This window comes from Sciurus carolinensis, chromosome 9 (genome assembly GCF_902686445.1).
Source record: "Sciurus carolinensis chromosome 9, mSciCar1.2, whole genome shotgun sequence".
Classification (NCBI taxonomy): Eukaryota; Metazoa; Chordata; class Mammalia; order Rodentia; family Sciuridae; genus Sciurus; species Sciurus carolinensis.
The window spans coordinates 40,359,408-40,386,157 of record NC_062221.1 but is presented as its reverse complement, the minus strand read 5'-3'; the positions used below and the strand labels follow the sequence as shown (position 1 = coordinate 40,386,157).

The 26,750-nt window shown below is 37.2% G+C and overlaps 1 protein-coding gene across 10 annotated transcripts in view; it reads left to right on the top strand.

Annotated features, from left to right (window-relative positions):
* The window catches only part of Mecom (MDS1 and EVI1 complex locus), a 530,147-nt gene that overhangs the window by 234,690 nt on the left and 268,707 nt on the right, over nt 1-26,750 (top strand). For all 10 annotated transcript variants that reach the window (XM_047564305.1, XM_047564299.1, XM_047564296.1 and 7 more), the window contains exon 2: nt 24,205-24,542. In XM_047564305.1, coding sequence (XP_047420261.1) covers nt 24,205-24,542 — 338 coding nt within the window. The remainder of the gene's footprint in view (nt 1-24,204; nt 24,543-26,750) is intronic.

The window sequence follows — 26,750 nt, the reverse complement described above, 5'->3', positions numbered from 1 at the left end:
GACACTGTATGTAAATAAAGGTCCATCAACAACTAAAAAAAATATTTAAAAAACTCACAATATCTTGCCTACACAAATGAAATATGGACACAGGTTACCCCCTATCCTCACCCATGCTCAATTGGATCCATTTCCATACGGTACTCTGAGGTAGGCATTTGAGGGTCATTCTTGAGAAGAATGACCAACCTTCTTCCCATGTATTTATGTAAATTCTGAGATTTCAATAATGAGGTGGGAAGTTACATATCCAAGCACTGGAAATTATATGATGATAAGCATTAAAAAGGACCAAATGGATGTGTTTTTGCTGCAAGTACCTAGTCATATTTCTGAATATGACTAGTGTGTAGAGTTTTATTGACTTATATAGTACTCTTCATTTTGTCTGTATTGATCTGAAACATTCCAAGAAGCCAATGGCAGTCGCTGAATCCTTGTTTTACAAAAACCTATTTCTTTCCACTGCACAAGCTACGTGACAAAAAACAATCTGAATAAGTCAAAGACTCCCAACTCAATTAAGTTAAATAGTACTGCACTCTTTTTATAACCCCCATTATTACAGCATATAAAATTTATTATGCATGTCTAGGTCTCACTGTGATACCATTTATATGTTATGTACAAATTCTATAATTGTGCTTTTACCTTATACAGTTATGTCTCTAAGAGACCCTTTGTGGTTTAAGAAAGACCTCAATTGGGGGAGGGGGTTGTGGGAGGGAGGGAGAAAAAGAGAGAGAGAGAGAGAACTAGACAATGGAGAAAAAGTCTTTTGGCCATATTGTCTTGTAGAGCAAGAGAATATGAGAAAAGCTGACCCGCAAGTGTTCATAAACTGTTATCTTTCCCTGGGAGAAGCCAGAGGGGCCATTCCACTGTGATATAATTCTGGGTGTTCATTAAACATTCATCCAAAGCTAAATCATATCAGTGAACAATGAGCATGAAGGCCGGGATCTGTGTGTCAAAGAGAGGCAGCCATATCAGGGCCCAGTTGCTTTATTTAGTGGGGTCTGTGTCAAGCAGACAGGGGGAATGGGAGGTTTCCTTGGAGGCTTTTGTGAAGTCTTTGCTTCTTCTGGGGGCTCTATTAGAATAATCAGAAGCCTTGGGAAATTCACACGGTTTTGGTGGTGCTGTGATCCATCATCATCCATCATACTTGTGCTCTGGGTGACTGGGGAGCCAAATACCAGGCCGGCGGGGTGGCCAGAGCCCTTCTCTGCATGGAGCTCTCTGGTCTGCAGGGCAGGGCTCCAGGAAGCCTGGCAGTGAGAGGGGTGGAGGAGACTGCAGGGGAACTAACCCATGGATCAGCCTGACTTGGGGGGCTTCCCTTCTAGCAGTCCCCAGGGGCAAGAGTCAAGAAGTAACTGTACTATACTTTGAAAGATGTTTTTGGATTGTTTGCTTTGGATTTTCTCAACTTAATTCATGTTTTGCTGGGTTTGTTTGCAGTTTATTTCTAATTTATTTTGAACTTGATTTTGTTTGTTGGCAAACCTTAGTCATTTTTTAAAAAATTTTTTAAAAAGAATTTACGGGTTGTTTGCTCTTTGGTCTTCCTTCTGTGTGTATTGTGAAAATGGTCTTTGTTGTAAGACTTGTGTAGTGTTGTGTGTATCTCTCTTGTGTATGTGTTTTGCATGGAGAAAAAGAATAAAACCCTCATTATATATTCCTTATATCACGAGCAACTTTTTTTCCAAAATCTTTTTTTGACCTAGGAAGAAATGTAGTTCTTGGTTATTTTTTTAAATTTCATTTTATTTTTTATGTTTCAGGATTCCTAAATTAGAACAGGCTGCAGTTCTATAGAAAAGTGCTTATTGCAAAACAACTTCAGGGTCAGTCTGCCAGTCTTGTGTAAGACGGGGCTGCTTGAAAATGACTGATTTGGACTCTTGGTTCCCAGGCAAAGAAATTTGGCAGCCAAATATGTAAATTTTACCCATCTTCCATTTTGGTTTTTCTATGGAAACCAGGGACAGAGTCGAATTTAAATGTGTATACACCTTGTAACAAACTTGTAAATCCAAAATTTATGACACTTATCAGCTAAGAAAATGTACTTAAAATTTGCCTTTCTGTGTTTCAGAGGGTTGATAGAATTACTAGATTTCAAAAACCAAAATAAAAAAAAAAGAGTTCTTTTTATTTGATCTGTCTTAATCTCTCCAGTTTATGTAAATTAATATAGAAACCTTACTCTCTTGTTTATTTTATTCTGTTTTATTTTATTTAATTTTATTGCTAACAAATGGAAATGGTAAACAAATGCCTGCCCTAAACGAGATTTATGTCATTCTCTTTTGGATGGTGCAAATAAGTTCATAAAATAAATAAGTGTCTTATAGTCGATTCTTTCTTTTTTATTTCTTAAAATGAAAATCCAAAGCAGAATGCCTAGAACTATATTGAAATTTGACAGGATTTGCTTTGTGTGCATATGAGAGAATATGACTCATGAAAAAGGGAAGTTAGAGGAATATATGTATATATTCTGTAGTGATATTTTATTGATATCTATTGCAATAAGATTCCTGGGAGATTGGACCTAAATTAAAATAGACATAAATAATGATGAACAATAATAAATAAAATCCAATTCTCACCCTCTCCCTGTTTTCCTTTTCCTCTTTTTCATATACATATATGGGTGTATATGTATGTCTATGTAGGTATGCATGTGTACACCTATGTATACACACACACACACATACACACATAATAGCATACATATACAAACATACATACACACATGTATGTAAATAATCTCAAAGAGATCAATACAAGGAAGGAGTCACATGGACTGAGGGATGGGTGATCTGAAGAGCCATCCTCAGGTGCTCTGGGGATTTAGAGTTCTGGTGGGAGAATGAGCAGGGAGGGGCACTCTATGGAGAGTGGTGATTTGCAAGATTTCCTGCATATTCACTTATGAGTGTTTTAAATTAGCTTACAAATTACATTTAAAATCATAGAGTTTCTTTTTTTTTTCCCCTGAAAGGTTGGGACAAAGTTACATATGAAAACTATTGAGATGAGGAGTGGTTTTGAAGCCTTTCCCTAAAAATCCCAACTCAGGCAGCATCCGGGTGTGTTCTTGGTGAGCACTTCGTGAGGGCAAGTGCCTGGGTTGGGATGGCCAAGCTGCCTTAAACAGTGGGAAATGTAGGAACATGAGGGTGATCAACTCTGGAAAGCACGGTGACTAATGTGAAAGAATGAGGTTTGTTAAGAGCACACCAGACTTACTGAAGGTATCCTCCAATGCCTTACTTGGTGTCTTTTCCATATGAACATGTAAGAAGAACAGTTTTTCCTCCTGTCCCCAGTCTGATCTTTCAGTATTTATGGATTCTTCAAGCAAGGGAAAGCCTTGGTTCTGCAGTTCCATCGTTCCCTAGGTACACAGAGTTCTTGTGTTGTCTCCCAATATCCCAGGACTCCTACTTCAGTGTTTAGTTTCTAACCTTTCCTCCATGTGTGACCTGGTCCCTTGGATTGTCTACTTTTACTCATCACCGATAAACCAATTCATGATATAGTATATTGATTCATGCAGTTTCTATTATCCTCTCTAACTCCCTCACCAGATTCTTTCAGTTTTACTTCCTAAATTTCTATCTTCTTCTTCATCCTCCACTCTCACTGCCATGTTTTTAAGCTTTCATGATCTTTTCCATGAACTACTGAAATAGCCATTGACTGATCCATCTGCATTCTACTCATCCTTCTAAATTGTTCTTCTTTGAATCAGTGATCACACTGAAACACAACTCTGTTCCTGCCATTCTCCTCTCTAGGACTCTTCAGTGGCACCATATCTTACAGGAGAAAATACGAACTCCAGAGTGTAACAGAAGCTTGCTCCACACCGCCTCTTTCTCTGCATCTATATCTACTATCTTCCCCATTGTCAATCAAGCAATACTAGGAAATGCTTAGTATTTTGGTATTCCATATTTTGGTGTCTTTAAGTATATCCTTTCTTCTACTTGGCATGTTCTTCCTTCCCTATCTTTTCTCCAGGAAACTCCTTTGAAATCATTTTTGTTCTTCAACTTATTCTGCCCTTCTTAGGTATCACTACCTCTGGGCAACTTTCCTAATCTTTCCCACCTTCAGACAGGATGAATTCCTCTGTTCTCTACACCTTGTACAGAGTTGTTGATTGTAGGCACTGTATGCTATTTGTACATCTTTCTTCTCTACTAGAATGTTGCTCTTCCAGACCAGGAGTGGGGCCAATCCCTTTAGCTCTAGAGGGCATGATCAGGATCTGTGTAACCCATAGTAGATTTCAAATGCCTATTGAAAGGAATAAATGATTAATGGTCAGGAGTCTTGAAGATAATATTTTGCCTTAGTCCAAAGGAACAATCTTAATTGTGGAGGAATTTAATGTATGATAGCAGGTTGTTCAGGGGTATTTTGGAGGGTGGGGCCCCTCTTAAAGCAGACCATAGTCTACCACATCTGTGAGGGCAGAGGGAGGGAGTGTGTGTGTGTCACGTGGTGTCTGGGGTTTGGCAGAGTGGAGACATCAGCGCTGATGGTGCCCAGATCCCAGCACTTAACAGCAGACCCCATAGGTTATTAAAGCTGAGAGCCTATCTAGGAAGATTAGCTGCAGGAAGTGCTTTAACCACCGAGCAAACAGGCAGTCGCTTGATTAGTGCCTCAGACGTGGTATGGCACTGTGGTGTTGGGTTTCCATCTGAACCATTACTTGGATATCTGAGATCTGGAGCTTTGGTTCTAGCCTGACCTTGCATTTGATTTTTGAATGCCTACCTCAGCAATGGCCTTTGCTTGCTTCTTGCACACTGGGTTTCCCAGCAGTGAGTTTTGTGTCCCTTGATTTTGGACATTTGCAAGAGATGTAGAGAATTAACCCATATGGTGTTTGTTTAGTTGGGGAATCTTAAATGGCTTCTTGTACTGGGAGAACACGGTAGCAAATATATCTTTACGGTAATGTGTTTTAAATCAAAAGGGCTCCGTATTTTCCCCTATGTTTGAATGTGACATTCTTGATCATTCCAGACCCACCTGTCTGAGAACACAGGAATCAAAAACAGGAGTCACTCTCAAATTTCACCTCTATTTAATCCATCACAGAAACATACTGGCTTTTCACTGTATATATATAAAAAACCACACCAGGACATTTAAACAAAGTGACACAGATCATCAGCAGATCAACTGGGAATGACGGCTCAATCAAACAAATGTATGTTGAGAATTTCCACAGGGCAGCTCTCACAGCAGCCAAGCCAAATTTGTTTAGTATACATGAGCTAGCTCCTTAGGAACATGCACTCTGCTGCCTGCCAGATGATGACTTTTCTAGGTAAACATCCATTTAGCAGCATATATCCATCCATGAAAGTGTTGGCGTGATTTTGATCTATTCTCTTGGACTCCTGAAATTATGACTTCATTCCACTGGCAGCCAAGTACCAAACCCACACATGCACCATTTAGGCTAAAAAAAGATGGGGGAGGGGAGCTGTGCACTTATTTCAAAATGTAATATAACCATCCAAAAGGTAGGAGAAACTTCATAAAATCGACAGGCCATTTCACTTTTCTGACAAGCAATAAAGTAAGCATCATTAAAATGGATGTCAAATTATAGCAGCAGGGAAAATACCTACCTTGTTCTTGGTATTTGAAGTAGAATATGGAATATTTATCCACCTTGGTTTAAACTTGGAGACATTCCTTTTTCGGGTAGGGGATTGGGGTTCTTTTATTAAATTGAGATTTTAGAATCTGATCCCAACTAAGAACGAACGTTTGGATTCTTCAGAAACAGATATTTTATTACTTGTCTTATTAATTCTTCTATCTGAACAACTTATTTTCTTTTTACATGTGTCACTTAAAGAATGAGAACTCTACTTAATATAATCTTTAGGTCCAGACAAGAGCAAAATGTTTATAGAAACACATACATAAAAATGAAAAACAAAACTTCTGCTTGCTCTGCTTGTAAAACTTCTGCTTCTGCTTCTGCTTGTAAAATCTCACTTATTTTATGTAAGAGATTTTCAAAAGATGCTCAATACTCTGGTTTATTAACTAAAAGTTTTGCTTTCTTATTACTCTTTTCAAGTGGTGAAATCCTCAATTGGGGGCGGGCATTTTCAAATGGAAAGCTTGTAAAACTCCCCCTTTTTTAGACCCAAGGATTTCTGAGACTTGAGGGAGGTGATTATTGTTTCTGAATTTTAACTTCTCTCAAAAGGGCAATTGGCACATGTTGCTTGGGCAAATTTTCTGAATGGTCAGTGATCTGGAAATTACTTCTTCCAGTGTAGGGAATGACTTTTGTGGATAACAGACTCCTTTGAAATCTATTTAAGATTCAGAAGTAGGAATCATCTCATAGGTAGTGTTTTTTAAAAAATTGTCCAATTTGAATTTGAGCATCCACTATATTGACAGTTCAGGAGTTACTTAAAAAGTAAGTAAGACATAGGCCTTGCCTTCAAGAAGTTGAAAACCCAAGTGAGGAGACAGACATAAAAACAACTAAATATAATAGCACCAGAGCCAAATGTAGAAGCATATGGTCTACAGCACAGTTTACCTGCTCTGTGATCCATGAGGGAAAGGGTCCACCATGCTGAACATGGTGAGTGGGAACCCTTAGCAGATAAGATACATAGACTGAGTTTAGGCTTCAGTGCTGAAAGGATTTCAATGCTGCCTCCTCTGCAGGGCCTTCCTTATCCAAAGGAATCACCTACTCCCACATGACATCCTATTTTCTTTACTTCAAGGCACTTAAGACTGTCTCAGATTCTCTATAAGTACTGGTGTCCTTTCCTCTTATAACCACAGGCAATAAGGTTCACAAGAGCAGGGACATTGTTAGTCTTACTGCTCTGTTCCCAAATTTTGGAATAGTAGAGGTCCTCACTAGGGAGCAGTGGAATGCAGAATGTGGAAAGGGCATTCTGAAAATGAAAACAACACAGAAATAAAATTCTGTGGGATGTTCATGGACAGATTATAGAATGTGTTGTAGTTAGATTATAGAATGCATTGAAAGCATAATGCAAGCAATTGATTGTGACCCTTATAGTTTAGATGTGAGGTGTCCCCCAAAAGCTCATGTGAGAGACAAAGCAAGAAAGTTTAGAGGTGAAATGATTGGGTATGAGAGCCTTAACCTAATCCATGCATTAATCCAGTTGAACAAACTAACTGGCTGATGACTATAGGCAGGTAGGTTGTGGCTGGAGGTCAATTGGGGCTTGCCTTTAGGGTATCTATTTTGTCACTGATGAGCTGAAGTCCGTTTCTCTGCTTCCTGATGGCCAAGTCTTGATTGCTTTCGTCTTCCACTCCCTTCTGTCATGATGTTCTGCTTCAACTCTGGCCCAGAGCTACAGAGTCAGCCATCTGTGGACTGAGACCTCTGAAACCATGAGCTCCAAACAAACTTTTCCTCTTCTAAAATTGTTCTGGTCAGGTCTTTTGGTCACAGAATCTAAAAAAAGCTGACTAAAACAGTGACCATTCATAAAAGAACTACATGAAATTCTCAGAAAGCTGTGACCAATTTTTGAAAAAACCTGTAACCCTCTGACATATTCCTAAAAATGAGTGTCAGTTTTGATAATCCAAGTTAAAGCTTTCTTGGGAGAATGGTCCACATTTAGCAGTATATACTCATCCATGAGTCCAATAGTGTGATGTGTTCTTTAATGACTTTATCCAGGCTTTTAAAACAAGAGTATTCTATTATTATTATTATTATTATTATTATTTATGTATCCCTGAATGTGTATAAATGCATGACAATCTTTTTACAGTCATAGAGAAAGTATTAATATTAGTGTGCATAAAACTTGAGTGACTTAGAGTTTCTGAGAGAATAACCTTGGAGCAAAAGAGGTTTTATTGTCAACAAAAGATCTTGTTTAAATATAAATAAAAAACACTGACAATAGCCTGCCATGTTCCCACATGTATTTAACTACTCCCACAATGTAAATTTCACACAGTCCCAAGAATAGTATTTATCAAAGCAGTTATTGGGATGAACCAGAAGCTTTCAAAGTGTTGATTGATCACGCTTTGCTAGCAGTTCACTAGAATTATACAACCACTCCAAAATCAACAGCCTGGAAGAAAATGATACCAGGCTCAGAACAAAGCCTGGAATGTTAGGTTAGCAACTGACTTACATTGCAGTAAATGCATCAATTATTATTCATAAATGTCTAGAGGCATGACCTGGTAAGGATACTGAATGAACTGTGTACGACAGTTCGATTATCTTTTATCCCCAAAGGAAGCTCGGCTACTCTTCACTTTCACATAGGAGAGCTTTGAGAGAATAGTGGTTGGGGTTTTGTTATCTCTTTACCTATTGGCATTCTTCAAGCTCTTGGGAGTCATAGCATGGAGTGTTATGTCGATAGAGTCTGAAAATATCTGCTCTTCATATTCATCCATCAGACCACACGTAGGAAGCATTTTTGGAGGTTCACCAGCTGTACCTTAGCAATGGAAGGAGCTACTAGAAAGTCCTTCATGTCCTTTTATCTGTCTTCAAACAGCAGAAGAGTGATTTCTAGGCACCTGTTCTTTTTAAGTGGTAAAATGAGAGCTGTGTGGGAGGAATTGTATTGTTCTACCCAGGAGACAAGGAAAGAGATAAATCAATCCCATGACTTTTTTCCTTCTCTGAACTTTGGTCTGAAACCATGGAATAAGCTTTCATTGCCCATCTTCAAATGGTGAGCAATAATGTAGATTTCACATATAAACCCTTCTCTAGCCATCCGGCCCACACGGTTTCTTGCATCTTCACAGAAACTCTGGCAGCGTAGTGTTCTGGAATGAGCTCAATTTTTGTAATCAATGATTACATTGATTTCTCTTTTTTATTTTGTTTCAATAAGTGTGTATGGAGAGCTTTATTGATAGGGGAGTTTTGAAGAATGACTTGTACATGAACCATTTCATTTCTTTTTGTTATCTGAAAGATATTGACCTTTAAGATGTGCCACTTAAGACACAGAGACATAAGAACCTCCCCAAATAATAATGGCTTGTGGCATTTGCATTTTCCTCTAACAAAAAAATGTTCAAATGTGCTATTCTGATTCTTACAGCAATTTGGTATCATAAATATTTTTTAAAACCAGTGTTGTCCTATAGGAATATAAATGTCAGCTACATATTAATTTAAAAATTTCCAGCAGTCACATTAAAGTAGGTAAAAAGAAATAGGTGAAAATAATGTTATCAATGTTTTATTTATCCCAATATGTCCAAAATTATATCATTTTGGTACATAATCAATATACAAAAGTTAATTAGATGTTTTACATTTTTGGTACCACATTTTTAAATTCTGTCACAAATTTTTAAACTTTTAGCATATCTTAATTTGGAGTGGCCGCATGTCAAGCACTCACTTATCCTGTATGGCTCCCTATTGGGCAAAATCAGATATAGTTATAGAAACAGAAGTTCAAAGAGATTTGGGGACTTTCCTGGGGGCACCTAACTACATAGTGGACATGAGCCCAGTGTGAACTTCTCATTTAAGCAGGGTCTATGGTTTATAGATTACTTGAATTTCTTGTGACAATTTGAGTTGAGACTATAGAGTAGGGAGCCTTGGATGCTATAAAGATTCTGCACATAAGATTTCTTTACAGCTGTTTCTAGAAATGCCATAGAATTTGGATTTTTAAATGCAAGCTCCACATAAAATTATGATGTACCTGGTTTGGTGATAGCTGTCCTAGTCTCTGAATTCCTTATGGTCCATCTCTGTGTTCTTATAGTTGTTCATTCATTTAATGAATACTTACTAAACATGTGCTGTGGGCCAGACAATGTGCTTGGCCCTGCAGAAGCAGCAGTGAAGAAAGCCGAGTCCTTGCTCTTACATTCTACAGCATAGCAGGTACTACAACATGTACACGTGGAATCAAATTTAGCTGGTGATATTTGACATTACTTTACTAGTCTCCCTTCTTGGAGGACACACTAGAAATCTTGAGGAAAGGACATAAAGATGGGTTATCCACATGGGAACTTTTTGTTTAGTTTTATTCCTCTTATAACAAATATACTTGGAAATGTTGCAATGTGAGAACATAGTACACATTTTGAGCTTACTACATTTGGTTAAGTCCATAAATTAGTGACTTGATCATATGGAGTGTGTGTGTGTGTGTGTGTGTGTGTGTGTACTCATGTGCACAGATTTGCATATGTGTGCATGTACAAGCACGTGTAGATTCAATACGAACTTTCCTTCAGTGTTTTTTTTTTTTTTTTTTTGGTACTAGGGATGGAACCCAGGGGTGCTTTAGCACTGAGTTACATCCTCAGCCATTTAAATTTTTTATTTGAGACAGGGTCTCGCTAAATTGCTTAGGGTCTTGTTAAGTTGCTGAGACTGGCTTCCAATTTGCTATCCTCCTGCCTAACCTCCCAAGTTGTGGGGCACAATTTGTGTGATGTCTTTTGAACACTTAGGTTAAAACTTCCCAATTTACAGAAAGAAAAGGAGGTACTACTCAGTACTTCCAATAGAGTTGGCTTGCTTTGACATTTTTGAGTCAATAAAATCACAATGAATTATGATCAGGAGCTAGAAACTTTGCTGGATTCTGGGGATTCTGCAGTGAATTAGGCCCCTGTGCTCTCTGCCCTCATCACCTTACAGTCCAGTGGAGTTTTGGTGGAGGTATGCTTTAATAATCTTTCCACTTGGACTCACTTGAATTTGGGGTATGCCAGTTGTATGATCTTTTTGTGCCTTACTAAATATTTACACAGGCTTTTGTTGTTGCTGTTTTTATTTTCTTTTGGTTTTGTATGTATATTTAAAATGTATAGAATGCTGTTTCTTGGAAGAATTTTTAATGTGCTTCTTTTCCACCTAGGAGAAACAAAGTCTGCTCAGCTGGTTTTTCTTCTGTCAAGCATTTTCATTTGACCTTTTAAGCTATCTAAACTTTGAAGGAAAATGCAGATATGCCCTATGGTTTGAAATGGTGTAGAGATCCAGAAGGATTAATTTAAAAATTCATAAATCCATTGTACTATGCAAATTAATGACCTGTGACCTTTTTTCCAGGTGACTTGTTTTGACTTAACGATGTCCAAATAAATGTGTTTATGTAGGCGAGTTCAATGCTACCAAAACCTGACGTATTAAGCATCTCCTATGGCTCATAATACGTGCCAGGGATGTGGACCACCCTCTGTTTTCTCATTATGCCAAATAATAGAAAGTGGAAATCACTCTAATCCTTTCTTCTGTGTCTGCTGTACCTCTGCAAATATGATAAACTCAATCCAATTAAAAGTCATTACCTCTCCAAGGCTCAGCCACAGTCTACAACACTTTGTTTTACAATCCTTTCGATTATCTGTTTTCATCATGAATAGAGTTTTTAGCCATCCTCCACTTCAGTTTTCTATTAACAAAAATGGAATTTCACTTATGTTTAGAGTTCAGTCTTTGTTTTCTGTATGATTCGCTTGATTCTTGCAATGCAGATTTATATAACTTAATTCTTCCTGGATATTTGCCTTATCTCCCCTACGAGATTGTAAGTCCTTCAAAATCAGCAATTTCACTTTATTCTTCTTTGTGACCCCCCATGGAGATTTGTCTGTAGAAGTCTTGTTGACTGAATGATTAACATTTTGTGGCATAATGTTGAATCTGTGTTGGATCATAGTTGGTAGGACTTAGTGGTAATGAGTGTTGAAAATTTGGATGAAGTCGACATAGTACAACAGCAACAAAATCAACAAAAGCAGCAAGAGCTCAAACCTGTAAATTTATTGTGTAATTGTTGTATGCACTCCAGGTATCTCTCTTGCATTCAGTGTATTTTCTGAAGATCACATGCTTTTGATAGAATTGCAGTATTTCCAATTTTTCCTCTTGAGCAGATGTGGTTGATCTAGATTTACATAGGTTCATCCACAATATATTTGAATCATCAAGCATCTGAGACGTTTAGATAACTAAAATGACAATATTCTCAGATTCCACGATGCTATGAAAAATGGATGTTTTGCTTTTCCCTTCTTTTGTTTTTCTTTTAAGATGTGGTCTTGCTACATTGCCAGGCTGTCCTCAATCTCTCCTGGGATTGGGGAATCTTCCTGCCTCAGTCTCCAGAGTGCTGGGACTAGAGGTGTGTACCACTATGCCTAGCTTAAAAATGGGTATTTCAATCAATGATCTTGAGGTTTAAGCAAATATGATGCCAGAAGATTTTATCTTAATCAGCACAGCAATGACATATTAAAATAAGCAGTTTGTTAAAGAAGATTTATCAGAATAAATTCTTAAAACAATCTTTTTCCCCTCCACATGAAATAAATATAGCTCTCAAATTTTATTTTTCTACTTTGGCTTTTGGTTAGGTTACTTTGGCTATTGTATGCATGTTTGGATATGACTTGGGTAAAAACCCATCATTTGGTGGGTAGTGTGGGATACCAGGAAGCAAGAGGACTAGCATTTCTTTGACAACTTTGCTCTCAACTGATGCCACTGGAGCTGGTCTGGCCCATCTTTCCTCTGAGTACATCACCCTTCTGAGGCCAACCAGAGTTATCTCTTGTCTGTTTGGAACAATTCCCAGTTCTATCTGGTAGGTGGGTGTTGTGTTGTGTGTCAGTTATAGGCTCATGGAGTGTCACTGACGCTGCAGCAGTCCCACCTGAGTCACAGTAGAACTCAGAGTCTTTTTCAGTGAAGTAGATCAAGTGGAAATACATTTTTATGAGTTATGACACTTCTCCATGAAGTTTTCTTTTGACTTATTTTGTAATGGAAAGGTGGGCATGCTGTTTTAGAACCTGCTTTATGAATTATTTAGAAGCAGCAGCAAGATTAAATAATCCTTCTTTGATCCTCACATTACTGTGAACTTGGTGAGATTAGCAATGAGAACAACTGTATTTCCAACAATCATCAGAATGAGAGGTTTATTCTTCAAAAACAGTGTATATAGTTGTCCCTCAATCTCTGTGGAAGATTGGCTCCATGTCCTTAAAAAGGTAGCAAAAATCCATAGATGCTCATCTCTTTCATAAAATAGTCAAGTATCTGCGGATAACCTACACATATCCTCCCCTATACTTTAAAGCATCTCTATATCACTTGTTAAGCCTAACATAATGTAAATGCTATGTAAATAGTTGTTATACAATATTCAGGGAATAATGACAAGAAGAACGAGTGTGGATGTTCAGTACAGCGACATTTTTTCCCCATATTTTTTTCCATCCGTGGCTGGTTGAACCTCTGGGTGTGAAACCTGTGGGTCCAAAGGGCCAACTGTACCTGATTTCAGTCAGTCTAAGGCTAGAGGGTCTATGGATTGGCATGCCCAATTGCAGAGTTGCCTATATACAACTATTTCAACAGGCATCTTCTTCCTAACCTCACTCATCTAAGACCTATTTTATTGCCTTATACTGACTACCATCTCTGTCTTCTCTACTCAACTCTGAGCTATTTGAGGGCAGAAATTTTATCTGATTCAGTTCTCTTTCTATCCTCAGCAATTTTCACAGTTCTAGTCACAATGGGATACCAAATAAATATTTTGGAATGGATAAATGAGTAAGTCTGAGTGGTAACATCTTGGGTAAACGCTATGAGCTCTGCACTTTAATCATCTAATTCTCCTTTTAATGTCAGAAAAGGATTAAATCTGGGCACTTTTGTAGTTTGGCCTCAAAATTTCAATTGGAATATGCAGTTGAAGCATTCACACAAAACTGGTAATGTCTGGAACATCTGTTTAATCCTTCACTTTTCATAGTGTGGAGCCCACCAAAGATTTTGAAAGTCAAATGTATATTTATTCCACGGAGGAAACTTTATCAACCAGTGCAAAAGTTTACTGGCGCTAGCTAGTGATATAATGGGTAGTTTAAATCCTGCTAACTGCAAATAATTTTTCAACAGTGTTTATGATTGTGGTAGAGTTTAGTGAGGCAGAAGTACAGATAACATAAATATTTCGACAAAAGCCTATTGTACTGGAGCCATAAATAAATTAGACCCAGTTTGTAAATAAATTTAGTTTTTGCCAGCAAACATTTATAATCCTCTCTTGCTGCAAACTATAGTAATTTATATAGAAGAGGTCCTGAATGCCTTTTTTAAAAAAGTCAGTTGTCATTAGGAGGCAGGGCCTGGTGCCCATCAAGTGTCTTAGACTGTGTGACTCAATTAAACATGAAGGACACTGTACAGACCACCTAATGCTACTAGTTATTGTACATGTTGATAATGACAATTTCCAGAGACTATACATAGTTTGGTAGTCTATGAAGTTGTCATATTATATCATTCCCTTAAATACCTAGCTTGTGTTACCACTTAACAATGTTGAAATTACCCCCTCTCAAATCATAAGTGCTCAAATATACACACATACATAGCACATCTGTTCATATTTTTCCAAAAACATCTTTATCAAAGTGTACAGTGTTTTCTCAAATTAAAAAAAAAGTTCCTTTATGCTTTTCAATGACATTCTCTTCATCCCTATAGTTTTGAATGATTTTATGTTCAATATGATATGGTATTGGGAAACTCAATATGGGGACCGTTAGAGCTTGGAATGGGGCTGCAAATTGCCCTCCTTGGCAACATCTAAACTTATTTGAACTAAAGATTCTGTATTTGCAATGGGGCAGAGTCCAAACTGAAATTAGTCAAATCAAGGAAAATTTCCCACAGAATTACTCTGAGATCAGAGGTCATTGTTGCTTTTTAGTTAACAAACCTTGTGACAACAAGGGCCATTGCTCAATTTCAAATAAAACCTAATTTTGAGACTCTATCAAAATTTCATTCTTTTGGGCACTCTGTTTTTTATCAAACCAAGACGTATGGTTAGCTTAGTGTTTAATTGCTTGTTCACATTCCTTTTAATCGGCAAGTCATTGCTACGACTCCCTCTTCTGCCAGACAGGCATAATTATTTTCTTTCCTTGATGTGAGACTCCTGGCTATAAGAAAGCTCCTCTGTTTTCCTAGCAGTAGAAAAGTGTCTGTCTGCAATCATGTCTACTGTGAGAATGACTCTGAACTTACATCTACCCTGCTTATTCAGTTTTCCTGCACACCATCTACCTTTGTTTTCTGTATGGCAGAAATTAGATCTCAATTTCCTTATCATCATCTTCTAGGGGTATTTTTTAACGTTTTCACTTGGTGTTGATTAGAATTCAGTCTCCTTGTTAGAGAATGCATTTCTACATCTCGTTTCTTTAGCCTGTAGTTCCTGAGTTTTGGCCTTTCCTTTGGAGGCAAGAAGGATCTCTGCCAAAAGCCACCAAGCCACACTTAGGTAATTATAATAAACAAGTTGGGGCTCTCATTTCACATGCAGAACTGAATGAAGCAGAGCTGTGGTCAAAGGGATCCCAGTTGCTCCTCCATTAGCAATGGCACATTAATGCTCTCTCATGTCTCTGCCCACCTTTAAACACTTTTTTTTTAAGAGGAAGCAAATCAAGTCACTCTAGCATGTAGAGGGGTGCTGCCTTCTTCTGAAACCACCATCAACAACATAAACAAATTAGAGGTAGTAAACCACACTTTCTGCCCACACATAAACCACAGTCCTCACCAGAGGGCAGTCTACTTAATGTGAGAATAACAGCCCAGTTTTATAAGCCTCTACTGGGAATAAATTCCAGTCTCACTGGTTAGAGCAAGGTTAGGCAGCCAGAGTACAGTCTCTCCTAGGTTACATGTTGGGAGAGACCCAACCAATTCTCAAAGTGTCTTTCCAGGAAATAACACTTTACAAGCTTCTGGTGCACCAAACTCTGACCATCCTTTGGTTTTCATTATGGAAAACTGGGATTGCATGGGTAGAATGGACCTGGGGATGAACTTGTCCACCATGCTTATTTTATGGATTGGGAAAGCAGGGACTCCAAACAGCTGTGACTCTCAAACTCTTCCTCTTAAGGTTACTCCAGGGTTTATTGACATTGCTAAATCCAGACTTCCATGCCAGGGTTTGTGCCACTCCTGCTTTCCCCCAAGCACAAATGGCAGAGTTTATGATCCTCCATCTTGACCCATATGGAAGTTGTAAAATATTCTCTATACCTTCCTGATGCTGATGCACTTCCTTTCTTGACAATGGTTAGTCCTCAACTAATGTGTCCAGCCCTAAACTAATGTGTTCCGTCATCAGTAAATTCCTGCCTGTGATAGTCTTTTCTTAAATACCTGTTTAAACAGTAATTTAGATAAGAGTGTCCCATTTGTGTGCAACAGGAAATGCCTGCCTTCTTTTAGATACGCTGGCAAATAATTACTGTAGATATGACTTTGAATACTGAAAGGCTGTACCCTGGTCATTTCAGACTGCCTGAAGAGTAACCACCCAGTCTGCTGCAACGTAAATATGGGACATTTCTACTTTACTTTAAGTGAATCTGAAGGAAAATCACTTTGGGGATATAAAAGGCTTATGAAAAAAGCCATCAGGTCAGAGGTTGCCAAAAGTCTTTTAAAAATTTGTATTGCTAAAAGAGTGGAGGCACCTGGTTGTAATGTAAAAGAAACACTATCTGATATGTGAAATCTGTTTTACCTGGTTGTTCCAGTGGGTATTGCTGACTGTGGCTCCCTAAGAGCAGAATGAGCCAAACATTAACCAGGTCATGTTTTCCCTTGGAATAGTGCTCACAGAATTTTAATATCTTTATTTTAGCTGTCTTAGATTCTGTAACCAGATACCAAAGAGCTTTACTCATACCTCAACTGTGAATTTTCTAGCAATTTCTTTCCATAACCATTTGACAAAAAGCTTGGTTCCATCTTTGAAGAGAAACTCTTGAAAGTGGCCAAGTTCATTTCATAATAGCTCAGGAGCTACTGGTTTAATTCCCAAACCCTACTTGTTTAGTGAAAGGTTTGTGAAATTCCTAGTACAGTGGAAAAAAATTTTAACCAGATTTAAAAGCCACAGAACGAGCCAGAGTTATGCCACAATACTATGAGAAAAACAAATATTTGCTCATTGATTTAGTCTCTTATTTTCAATTCATCTGGTACTTTTTACCATCTCCCCTGCTACCTTGTCTTACAACCTCTTCCATTCTGGGTCTTTCTGACAAGCTCATAAATGAAATATTTTTAGGAAGCACTGGGGGAAACATGTCCATAAGGAAGAGACAGAATAGCATGGAACAAGGAAGTAGCAAATACTGCAAGTGCAAGGAAGCTTAGAAGGTCATCAAAAGCAATTCCATGTGCCAAGTCATGTTGATAGATTATTTTACAAACATAATTGTCTCCAGAGACATGGATTCTACAAATTGAGTCCAGAGTCTAATCACACCACTGAAGTCTTTTCTTTTTGCCCCTCTCTGGAGGATGGGCATATTGAAGATTATATCCATCAGTGTCTCCCCTTTATATTAGATATCTCTATTTTGTAAGTCTGTGCCTCTGGATCCTGACCACGGTCCTTCATAGCTTGCTTAAGTCACTTTTCCGGAAATTCATTTTCCTCACTTTTACTAGTTTCCTTTCTTCGTTTCCTTGGGATCTTAAATTTCATTATCTTGGGGCCATTCTCACAGAATATTTTGCTGGTCCCCTTCTTTGTTCTGTTTGTGCATCTGGCATTACTTGGACTCCACCCTTTTCCCCAAGCCCAGCACGAGTTTATTGGTTCTGCTGCTGGTGCAGAAGAGCTGGCTGCTGAAGTCCTCTGTTTTCTCACAAGCATGCCTCTGTCACCACTCTGGAATTGTCCTAAGCGGGGAAGAAGAGCATGTCCAGTTTTAATTTTGGACGGAAATTGGTGTCTTCCCCCTCCCTCCCCTGCCCACTCTTGAGCAGGCATCTACTCAAGGACTCATGCTTATGCGCTCGGGTCCTACCAGGAGGTCCCTGGTGGGGCTCTGAGGTTTGGCTGAGCCTCCTCTCTTCCTAGAGCTGGGCACACATCCTCCGCTCTCAGCCACGTGTAATCCTTCCTGTCTGCTTGCAAGTTGGGCACAAAGTACTGGCGCTTGGGCCCACCCTCTTCTTTAGTAGCAATTAACCTTTACTACAGAGCTTCCTTTGAAGTTTGCTCGTGTTTTTATTACAAAACTGCAATGAGGAACATAATGGGGGGAAATGTCTAAATTTCTGAGTTACCTAATCTGTTCAATTCCCTAGCTGGGCTCCTCTTGGCAGTTGTTTCATGTAGTTATGATCTCAACCAGTCTGCCTGAGATCTCAAATCATGTTTCTGTCTGAGCCTATTTTTAAGATTAGGGAGCTATTAAACACCACACACACACACTCTGCAAATGCATATGAATGTGTGTATTATGTGTACACTTGTGTATAGCTGAGTGCAACTGATTTCTTATTTAGTGACTACAGAAATCAGTCTTTATAGTTAAACCAGATACGCATGCTTTCAATATTAATATTAAACTAGTTGCTGAATATTTTCTATCAATGAACTAACATGCAAAATAGAAAGAATAATTATTATGTTATTATCATTAATGATAATGCTGAGTGATAAGCATTACTATGAGTATTAAATGCTATTAATGGTGAAACTCAGGATTTTGAATGGCATCTGCCCAGAAGATTTGCAGTTAAACTAAGCAAAGAGGCCAAAAGAAACAAATGGTGAGTTATATAAAACCCACAAAAAGAGAAGGCATTTTAGGCCAGCCTTGCAAATAAGAACCAAAGAATTATGAGTGGAATGGCATTTTTTTTTTCTACCCTGCCTTTCACAGGAGCTCAAATAAATGAAATCATTTTTCTCTGCTTTTCACTCAGCAGTAAATCATTGGTAATCCAAGGTTGGTAGAAAAGCAACTATGAAACGCAAAGAAAATACAAGAAGAATACCTCCCTCCCAGATTGGATAAGGACTTTCTAAGAAAAGTGTAAAAATCGTAAAGGGAAAGTAGACTTAGTTCCATAAAAGTTAAAAAAAATTCCATTAAAGTACCAAATGTCAAATTATCTACTGGGAAAATTAAAAACTGTATCAAAAATATAATTTGTTTATCATTAGTAAAATAGACACAAAGCCCAATTAAAATGGACAAAACAATGAACAATTTGCAAAGGAAGAAATATAACAAATGAAATATTTAGTCTCAGTTATCACTGAGATGTGAATTAAAGCAAAATTGATATTTAATTTCCCTTATTGTCTTGATAACAAAAAATAAAGACATAATTGTCAGTAAGGTTGGTAGGAGTGTTAATTGGTATATGCTTTTGGAAAAGCAATCTGTCATTATTCACTAGGTTTTTTTTTAAAATAGGAATCTAATCTAGGAAATTAAAATGGATGGATATAAATATTTATATTAAAGAATATTTATATCTATTATCTCTGATATCAGAAAATTAGAAGTAATGTAAATAATATGCAAATAGTTCACTTATTGTGGATTTGTATCATGGAATATTCTGCAGCAATTTAATGTAGTTTTAGGGAATAGTAAACAAAAAAATAATGAAAGTGTTCATAATCAACTATAAAGTAAAAACACTGAAAAGCAAATTAGTCCTTGGTAAGGCCATCATTTTGATAAAAGAAACTTTGAAATACATCTCTAAAGAAAACAAAAACAAATGACTTTAGAGGAAAGGGAAGGAACAGATTTGGACAGCAGGTTAGTCTTGACTGCCTGTGAATATACTGTGTAGCATCCTTGAGTATCAATTCCATATTTGCAAAATGGAAAATTATTCTCATCATTTTCTCACTAGATTATTATCTCAAAATGAGAAAATATAGATACAGCTATGGAAGTTATAATTATTGGTATTATTTCTGAAATTTCCCTTTTGCAGATTCTGATATGGTTTCAGAATGAAACATCCCAAGTGGAAATCTGTGTTAATTATTCAGTCATGGAAATAAATATAATCTAATGGAAGTGTGGGCTCTTGCTTGGTCTCTAGAGACATCAGAACACTTAACATTTGAATTGAAGACTTTGATTTCCAAGAGCATTTCCCAAGCCATTTACCTCACATCCAACAATAAGCTCGTCATTCTGTCCCCACTCAGTTAATGACATGCCTAAAGGATGCACGAAACAGTTACAGTGGCAGGCAGCTCAGCTCCAAGAAGTTACAAGGGTTATTTATCTTTATGGGACCACTGATGTATAGAGCACTTCTTACCTGATACTTACCTACTGTAAATGTGCCCAATCTGTCAGCATGATATCTGAGAAATGCTTTAATTAACTATAGTTATAGCCAAGGGAAAGGATCCACCAATTCTTTTCCCCCAATAACAGAGATTTAATGGAGATATGATAATTGAGGTAGTTTGTCATTTAGATGAAATATTTTAGCAGCTTTTTGGATAGTTCGTGAGTCATGTACATAGAGGCATTAGTTTGTTTTGTTTTATGCAAAATATTCATTGTGGTGTGATAAACTGCATTTGCTATTAAACATTTTGTAATGCTAGATTATTATATTGAAATACGATTGTATGTTTTGATAGGTAAAGCTTGGAAGTTTTATATTTCCATTTTTGTTACCACAGCCCTTTTTATATTTAGCTCAGATGATACTAGATTAAGGGTGGCTTGAAAACAGATTGCCTGGGCTGGCATACACATAAAATGCTTGCATATGGAAGAATGGGACTGTGGCTCTTTTTCCTGGATTTGCTTGACCTGTGTAAGTGATTCGTTAGGTTTAATTGGAATATTTTTGTCACTGTAACCAGAATTGCATTCAGGTTTTAAATTCGAATTCTTTCTTGGGTAATTTTGTCCCCACTGGAAGTGAAATTTAAATGAATCATTAGATTCCACGTTGGGAGAGTTCATGGGTAACAGAGAGGTCACAGGGTCAGCTTTGCCAGTGGGAAGACACAGACAGATACCTTTGTCTCTACCTTTTTCTAAGATTTGAGATCATGTTGCTGGAACTCACAGAACAAGTGATTTAACTCATTGAGGAAATAGGTGAAATTTTACTGACCCTTAATAGATAATTAATGAAAGAATATCATTCTACTTATTCAAGTGCTTTTTTGTTTTCTACTGCTTAGATGGGAAAAAATAAATTATAAATTACATGGTATCTTCCAATTTGTAGCATTTATTGAAAAAACCAGTATCTTCCCAGTGGCAAATATATCTTTTTAAGAATTTATAATGTAACTTTGTATTCATAGTACATGTATGTTGCAAGTATAGAGAGGTTTTTTACTTTTTTGAAATTTTATTTAATAGTATTTTTGAGACAAGGTTTTATTATGTTGTCCAGGCTGGTCTTGAACTCCATGGCTCATGTGATCCTCCTGCCTCAGCCTCCTGAGTATCTGGGACAACAGGCACATGCCACTATGTAGATTAGAGATATGTTTTCATATGTTTTTAGCTGTACCAAGACTGGCAGTTAACTTTTGGATATTAGGTTGAAGTGCAAAATCTCCCTGAAGGATAAAATTAAATGAGCTTTATCAAGTGTATTTGGACTGGAAGTGAATTTCTCTGATAATATTTCTTTGGGGCACTGTTAAAATAGTTCATTTTGATGCTGGTTTTGGAGAAAACTTTTTAATCTGCTGAATTCTATTTCTGTGCTTTAAAGGTGCTCTTCAGGATCAAAATAGTTTCCTATATTTGGCAGAAAAATATTGATTTGATGTAAGAGTTCAATAAAATTATATGTTAGGTTAATTATCTATTTAACAAGTATTCATTAAACACATATGCAGATCACTTGGAGAATTCCAAAGAAGTGAGAATTCCTAAGAAGTGAGAATTCTAACACCTCTTTTTAAGGGCTATTTCCTAGTTGGGAATAAAACAACCATACACATTAAACCCTAAGCAGCAATGCATACAATTTGATTGCCAAACTGATGGTTGAAATTATGTAAGAATTCAAGAAAAGGGGATATTCATGTTAAATGGGATAAGGAGGGGACAAATTAGAACTTGACCTAGGAGGAAGGTTAGGAGCTGGTTGGGCAGAGGAGCAGAGATAGGATAGCTAGGCGGGAAGAACTGAAGAAAAAATCATTACAGAGTTTATAATATTGTGTCCCAGAAACTCCTGTTGAAGAGTGTTGAGGATCAGGAAGAAAGGGAGAGTAGGTTAAAAATGAAATAGATTTTTTTTCCAAGTCAAAAAGTTTATACTTTACCTGCAGACACTGGGAATTATTGGAGTCTGTTGAACAGGAAAATAGATTTTCCAGAAAGATAAATCAGCAGCACTATACAGCTCCATGTTGAGGGACAGTGGAAAGAGGCTGATTTTCTGGAAGTCCCTCTAAAGGATCATTAGAAAATTCAGGTCTGAAAATATAGATAGAAAGAACTGGTAGGAGGTGAAAATCTTGCAGGGAATGTTTGGCATTTCAAGTCTGAATAGACTTTAAGATAAAGGAGAGAAAATGTTCATGTTATTTTAAAGCCCCAAACATTGAGAATTAGGGGAAAGACAGTATTCTTAATGGAAATGGGGAAATGGGCAAGAGAAGTGATGTGAAGGCAGATATAATGTTCAAGATTTGGACATATGCTCAACTTCAAAGATAATGAGTTTACACATTGAGGACCTATTTACCAAAAGTTGGCAACTTGGAGTTCTGTCACATGTTTGATTTTTTTGGCATTATTTCAATGTTAATACAAAACCACCAGCTCATTAGAAGATCCTTTTGCATATAATATCATTTTATACTTGATAAATCTTGTAGAGGCAGGAGTCAGTATTTGATGGACAATTGTTAAAGAGTGTTGTAGTTACTTTCTGTAATCAATTAGCAAAGAAATTAGGACTAAGACTCATGTCTTCTACCCTCCACCATAGTAAACTCTCTTGGGAGACCTTAAAAATTCATGGAACTGTAGGGTTGGTAGAACATTAAGGCCAACTGTCTAGTCACCAACCTGAAGCTGAAATTCCTTCATATTGTCCCTAACTTATGGTTATCTGCTATATAAGAACCCCTGGGATTTGAACAGAAGGCACTCATCTCACCTTTGGATGGTTCCAGTTGAAATCTGTCTCCTTATAATTTTGAACCATTTTTCTCAGTTCTTTCCTGCAAGTTCTATCATCAAACCAATCAGGCATGACTTTCAGCCCATAATCCTAGTGTAAAAGAAACACATACTCATTTAAGACAACTGAAATCCCCTTCAATGGCAGAAGAGCCAAGCTCAGTCACAATTCTTGCCATCACCCCACCCTCCAACCCCAAGATTCATAATAGCCCTGAGGTCTCACATGGAGCACATCCATTTACTTCAGGCGTACACTGTGCTGCTTTGGGAAGTCAGGGAGTCTTGGTGTGCAGTGCCAGCTCCTATTCGTTCTACCCTGCTGTCCCCTCCAAGGTCTCACCACCTCCCCAGGAGACATTGCTCCACACAGAAGCCTCTGATTGCTATCACTTCTAAGTCTGGAGGAATTTTTCTTCTCTTTTTGGTACATCCTGAGTTACCCCTCCTTTCCTTCCTAACTCTAGAAAATGCACTTAATTTCTTTAAAGATTTTAGCTTTTGCTAATGTCCAGAGAAATCACTAGCATTGAGTAACTGGCTTTCTGCTCAGCACAAGTTACTGAGGCAAGGAAATACCAAGGGCTTGGTGACGTGTTTGAAATGAGAAAGGATAAAATAGGGAAAGGACAAAGACTAAAATTCCAAAAATAATCTCCTACCCAAATTGAAGCCTTGTGTGCATGGCAGCCTTTGGAACCTTTGACATTTGTTCCAAGATACCATGGATTGATAAAATGTTCTGCTAAACCCTATGTTCCTGTCAGCTCCCAACTTGGGATGATTTTGGGGTAAACACATTTACTTCTGATCTCTACTTTATTCAGACTGAAAATTAAGCTACTGATTATTTCCCAGGTGGATAATGGAGGGAGCTGGTCCATGTGAGTATCAGCAGTTGAGGATTAGGTGAACTGATTTATGAATTTACCACAGATAAACCCAACAGATCATAATCCCTATTACCTCCACCCCCTGTGAACAATAGAGATTTTTGAGGAAGGCATATTTTGCTAATGGTCTTCCCTATTTAGTCTTTGCAGAAGCACAACATAATAATGGGTCTACCCTGGTGGAATTTTGTCTCTATCAGTAGGAATTCATGAAGCTCTTATTTATTCACAGGTAATGAGTGTGTATATGGCAACTACCCTGAAATACCTTTGGAAGAAATGCCAGATGCAGACGGAGTAGCCAGCACTCCCTCCCTCAATATTCAAGAACCATGCTCTCCTGCCACATCCAGCGAAGCGTTTACCCCGAAAGAGGGCTCTCCTTACAAGGCCCCCATCTACATCCCTGATGACATCCCCATTCCTGCTGAGTTTGAACTGCGAGAGTCAAATATGCCTGGAGCAGGACTAGGAATATGGACCAAAAGGAAGATAGAAGTGGGTGAAAAGTTTGGGCCTTATGTGGGAGAACAGAGGTCAAACCTGAAAGACCCCAGTTACGGATGGGAGGTAAGAACATATTTTGAGTTTATGTATATATATATATTTTTTTCAGATATGTAAAAAAGAAAAATATATAAATTATTTAAGTGTCCTTGAAGTAAGCGAGTTCTATTTGTTGCAATATGTTTTCAAATAGGCCTTTAAGAATAAACTCCTTTACAAGCTCACTTCTATTTTTTTAATTTTTTAAAATTTTTACAGACTGTATTTTGATTCATGGTACACAAATGGGGTACATCTTTTCGTTTCTTTGGTTGTGCAAGATGTAGATTCTTGCCTTTTGTGTAATCATATAAGCTCACTTCTTGAGAGAAACAATGTATTACTTAAAGGTATAGCATCATAAGAGGGAACACCATCTAATGAATACCTCAAAATGTGTATGTGTGTGTGTGTTTGTATATTTATATTTATACACAAACACACATTTCTCATTTATTTTTGGAACTCAAAAAACCAATAAAATAAAATATGGTTTTATAGTTGACACTTTGAAACCAGATGTGGCCATCTTAAATAGTACATGGCATTAGCAAAAGTCATAATCATATGCCATTTTTATTGTATTTTATCTTTCTGTGGGAGGAGAAGACTGGGAAGATTATTTTCTGTTTTGTGGCTATATATTAAACTTGGTTTTCTTCCATCCTGCATTTTCATGTTGCTCTATGTCCTTCTAATACGCTTCATCTCTTTTTGATAACTGTGATTTGATTCTACATGCTTCTAGAATGGGTATTGTGTTGTGTACTCAGTACTAAAATCTGTGATGATTCTCCATATTCAAACTTATTGAATGAATAATTCAAGCATAAAATGGTTCTGAAAATGAGTTGCTGATTTCAGCAGTACTTCTCATAGAACCCAAGAGGCAATATCTAAGAATTAGAAGTTATGGTCTGGTTATAAAAATCTAAATTAGTTTTATTTCAATAAGGAGATGTTGTTACTCTTTTGCATTTATAATATTTGAACAGGTTTGTGCAGTTTTAGTGTGTGTTTGTATAGTTCTATTTATATATACACAAAAGTAAATGGAAACTATGTTCATGTGTGTTCATATATTTATATTTATACACACATACTTCCCATTTATTTTTGTAACTTGAGAACTTTTGTATTTAAATCCCAGTATCATCATTTCTGGAAAATCTTGTCTACCGCTGAAAACTTGTAGGCAATTTCTGCATGGGTAAAAAAGTGTTTTTGGAGATGTGATTGACCTTTGGTTTCATAGTAATTCAGGCAGACAGAAATCGGATAAACTAGATTTATTTTGATATGTTCTCTTAATATTTATGATCATTAATAGAATATCTGGTTAGCTTCTAAATAGAAATAAATATGCAGTGCCTTCAGGACTTAATTCCAACTTTTTCTCCCCTTGCTTTATATTCATCCTCTCATGAAATCTGTTCAAAATGCCATAATAAAAACAATTCTCATCCAAATTCTGAGATGCCCAAAGTTAAGATCAGGATTTGACATGATTGCAAGTGAGAAATGCTTCCTTAGTCTTGTTTGCGGCCACAGTCACAGCCCCAGCTAAGTTGTGGTTTAGCTACACTACCTTCAGACACGTGTATTGATGAGGGATTTTTTAAAAACCACTGTAGCTTAACTGATATGTGAGTTGAATGCGTTTTAAACCAAATGCGTATGAACTTTACGTCATTATTGCTCACCTTAAAATAATGGCTATAAACATTCTAATAATAAGTAACCCATTAAACTTTTATTACAAAATCTCCAGAGTTAAACAACAAGTGCAGCCCTGGTCAAGATTATCCAGACGTCTTGGAATAAATCAAGGCTTAATAATGAAATCATTTTGCAATTACAGGATTGGTAAATGCAGGACTGTGCCTCTTTAAGCATAATACCTATGGATTGGGAGATGAACCTGGGGAAAATTCTGCATTTAGAGGAAATTTAAAAATAATTATTATTTTTTCCTCCTCGGAGTAAAATGTCTTCAACATATACACACATAAATATTTACCTTGAGAAATATAAAATGATTTCTTCCATTATGTTAAAACTGAGTTGTTTCTATTGCTTGGAATTCAAGCAATTTGTGAAATGGTGTGTGACATTTTCACTAAAGATGGTGCATTCTATCACAGTCACAAATTCAGCTGGTGGCCAACTTGGTAGTGGTCTCCCTGTTTTTATTGGGTACCCTCATTTTTGAGAGTGTGACCTGTCTGCTAT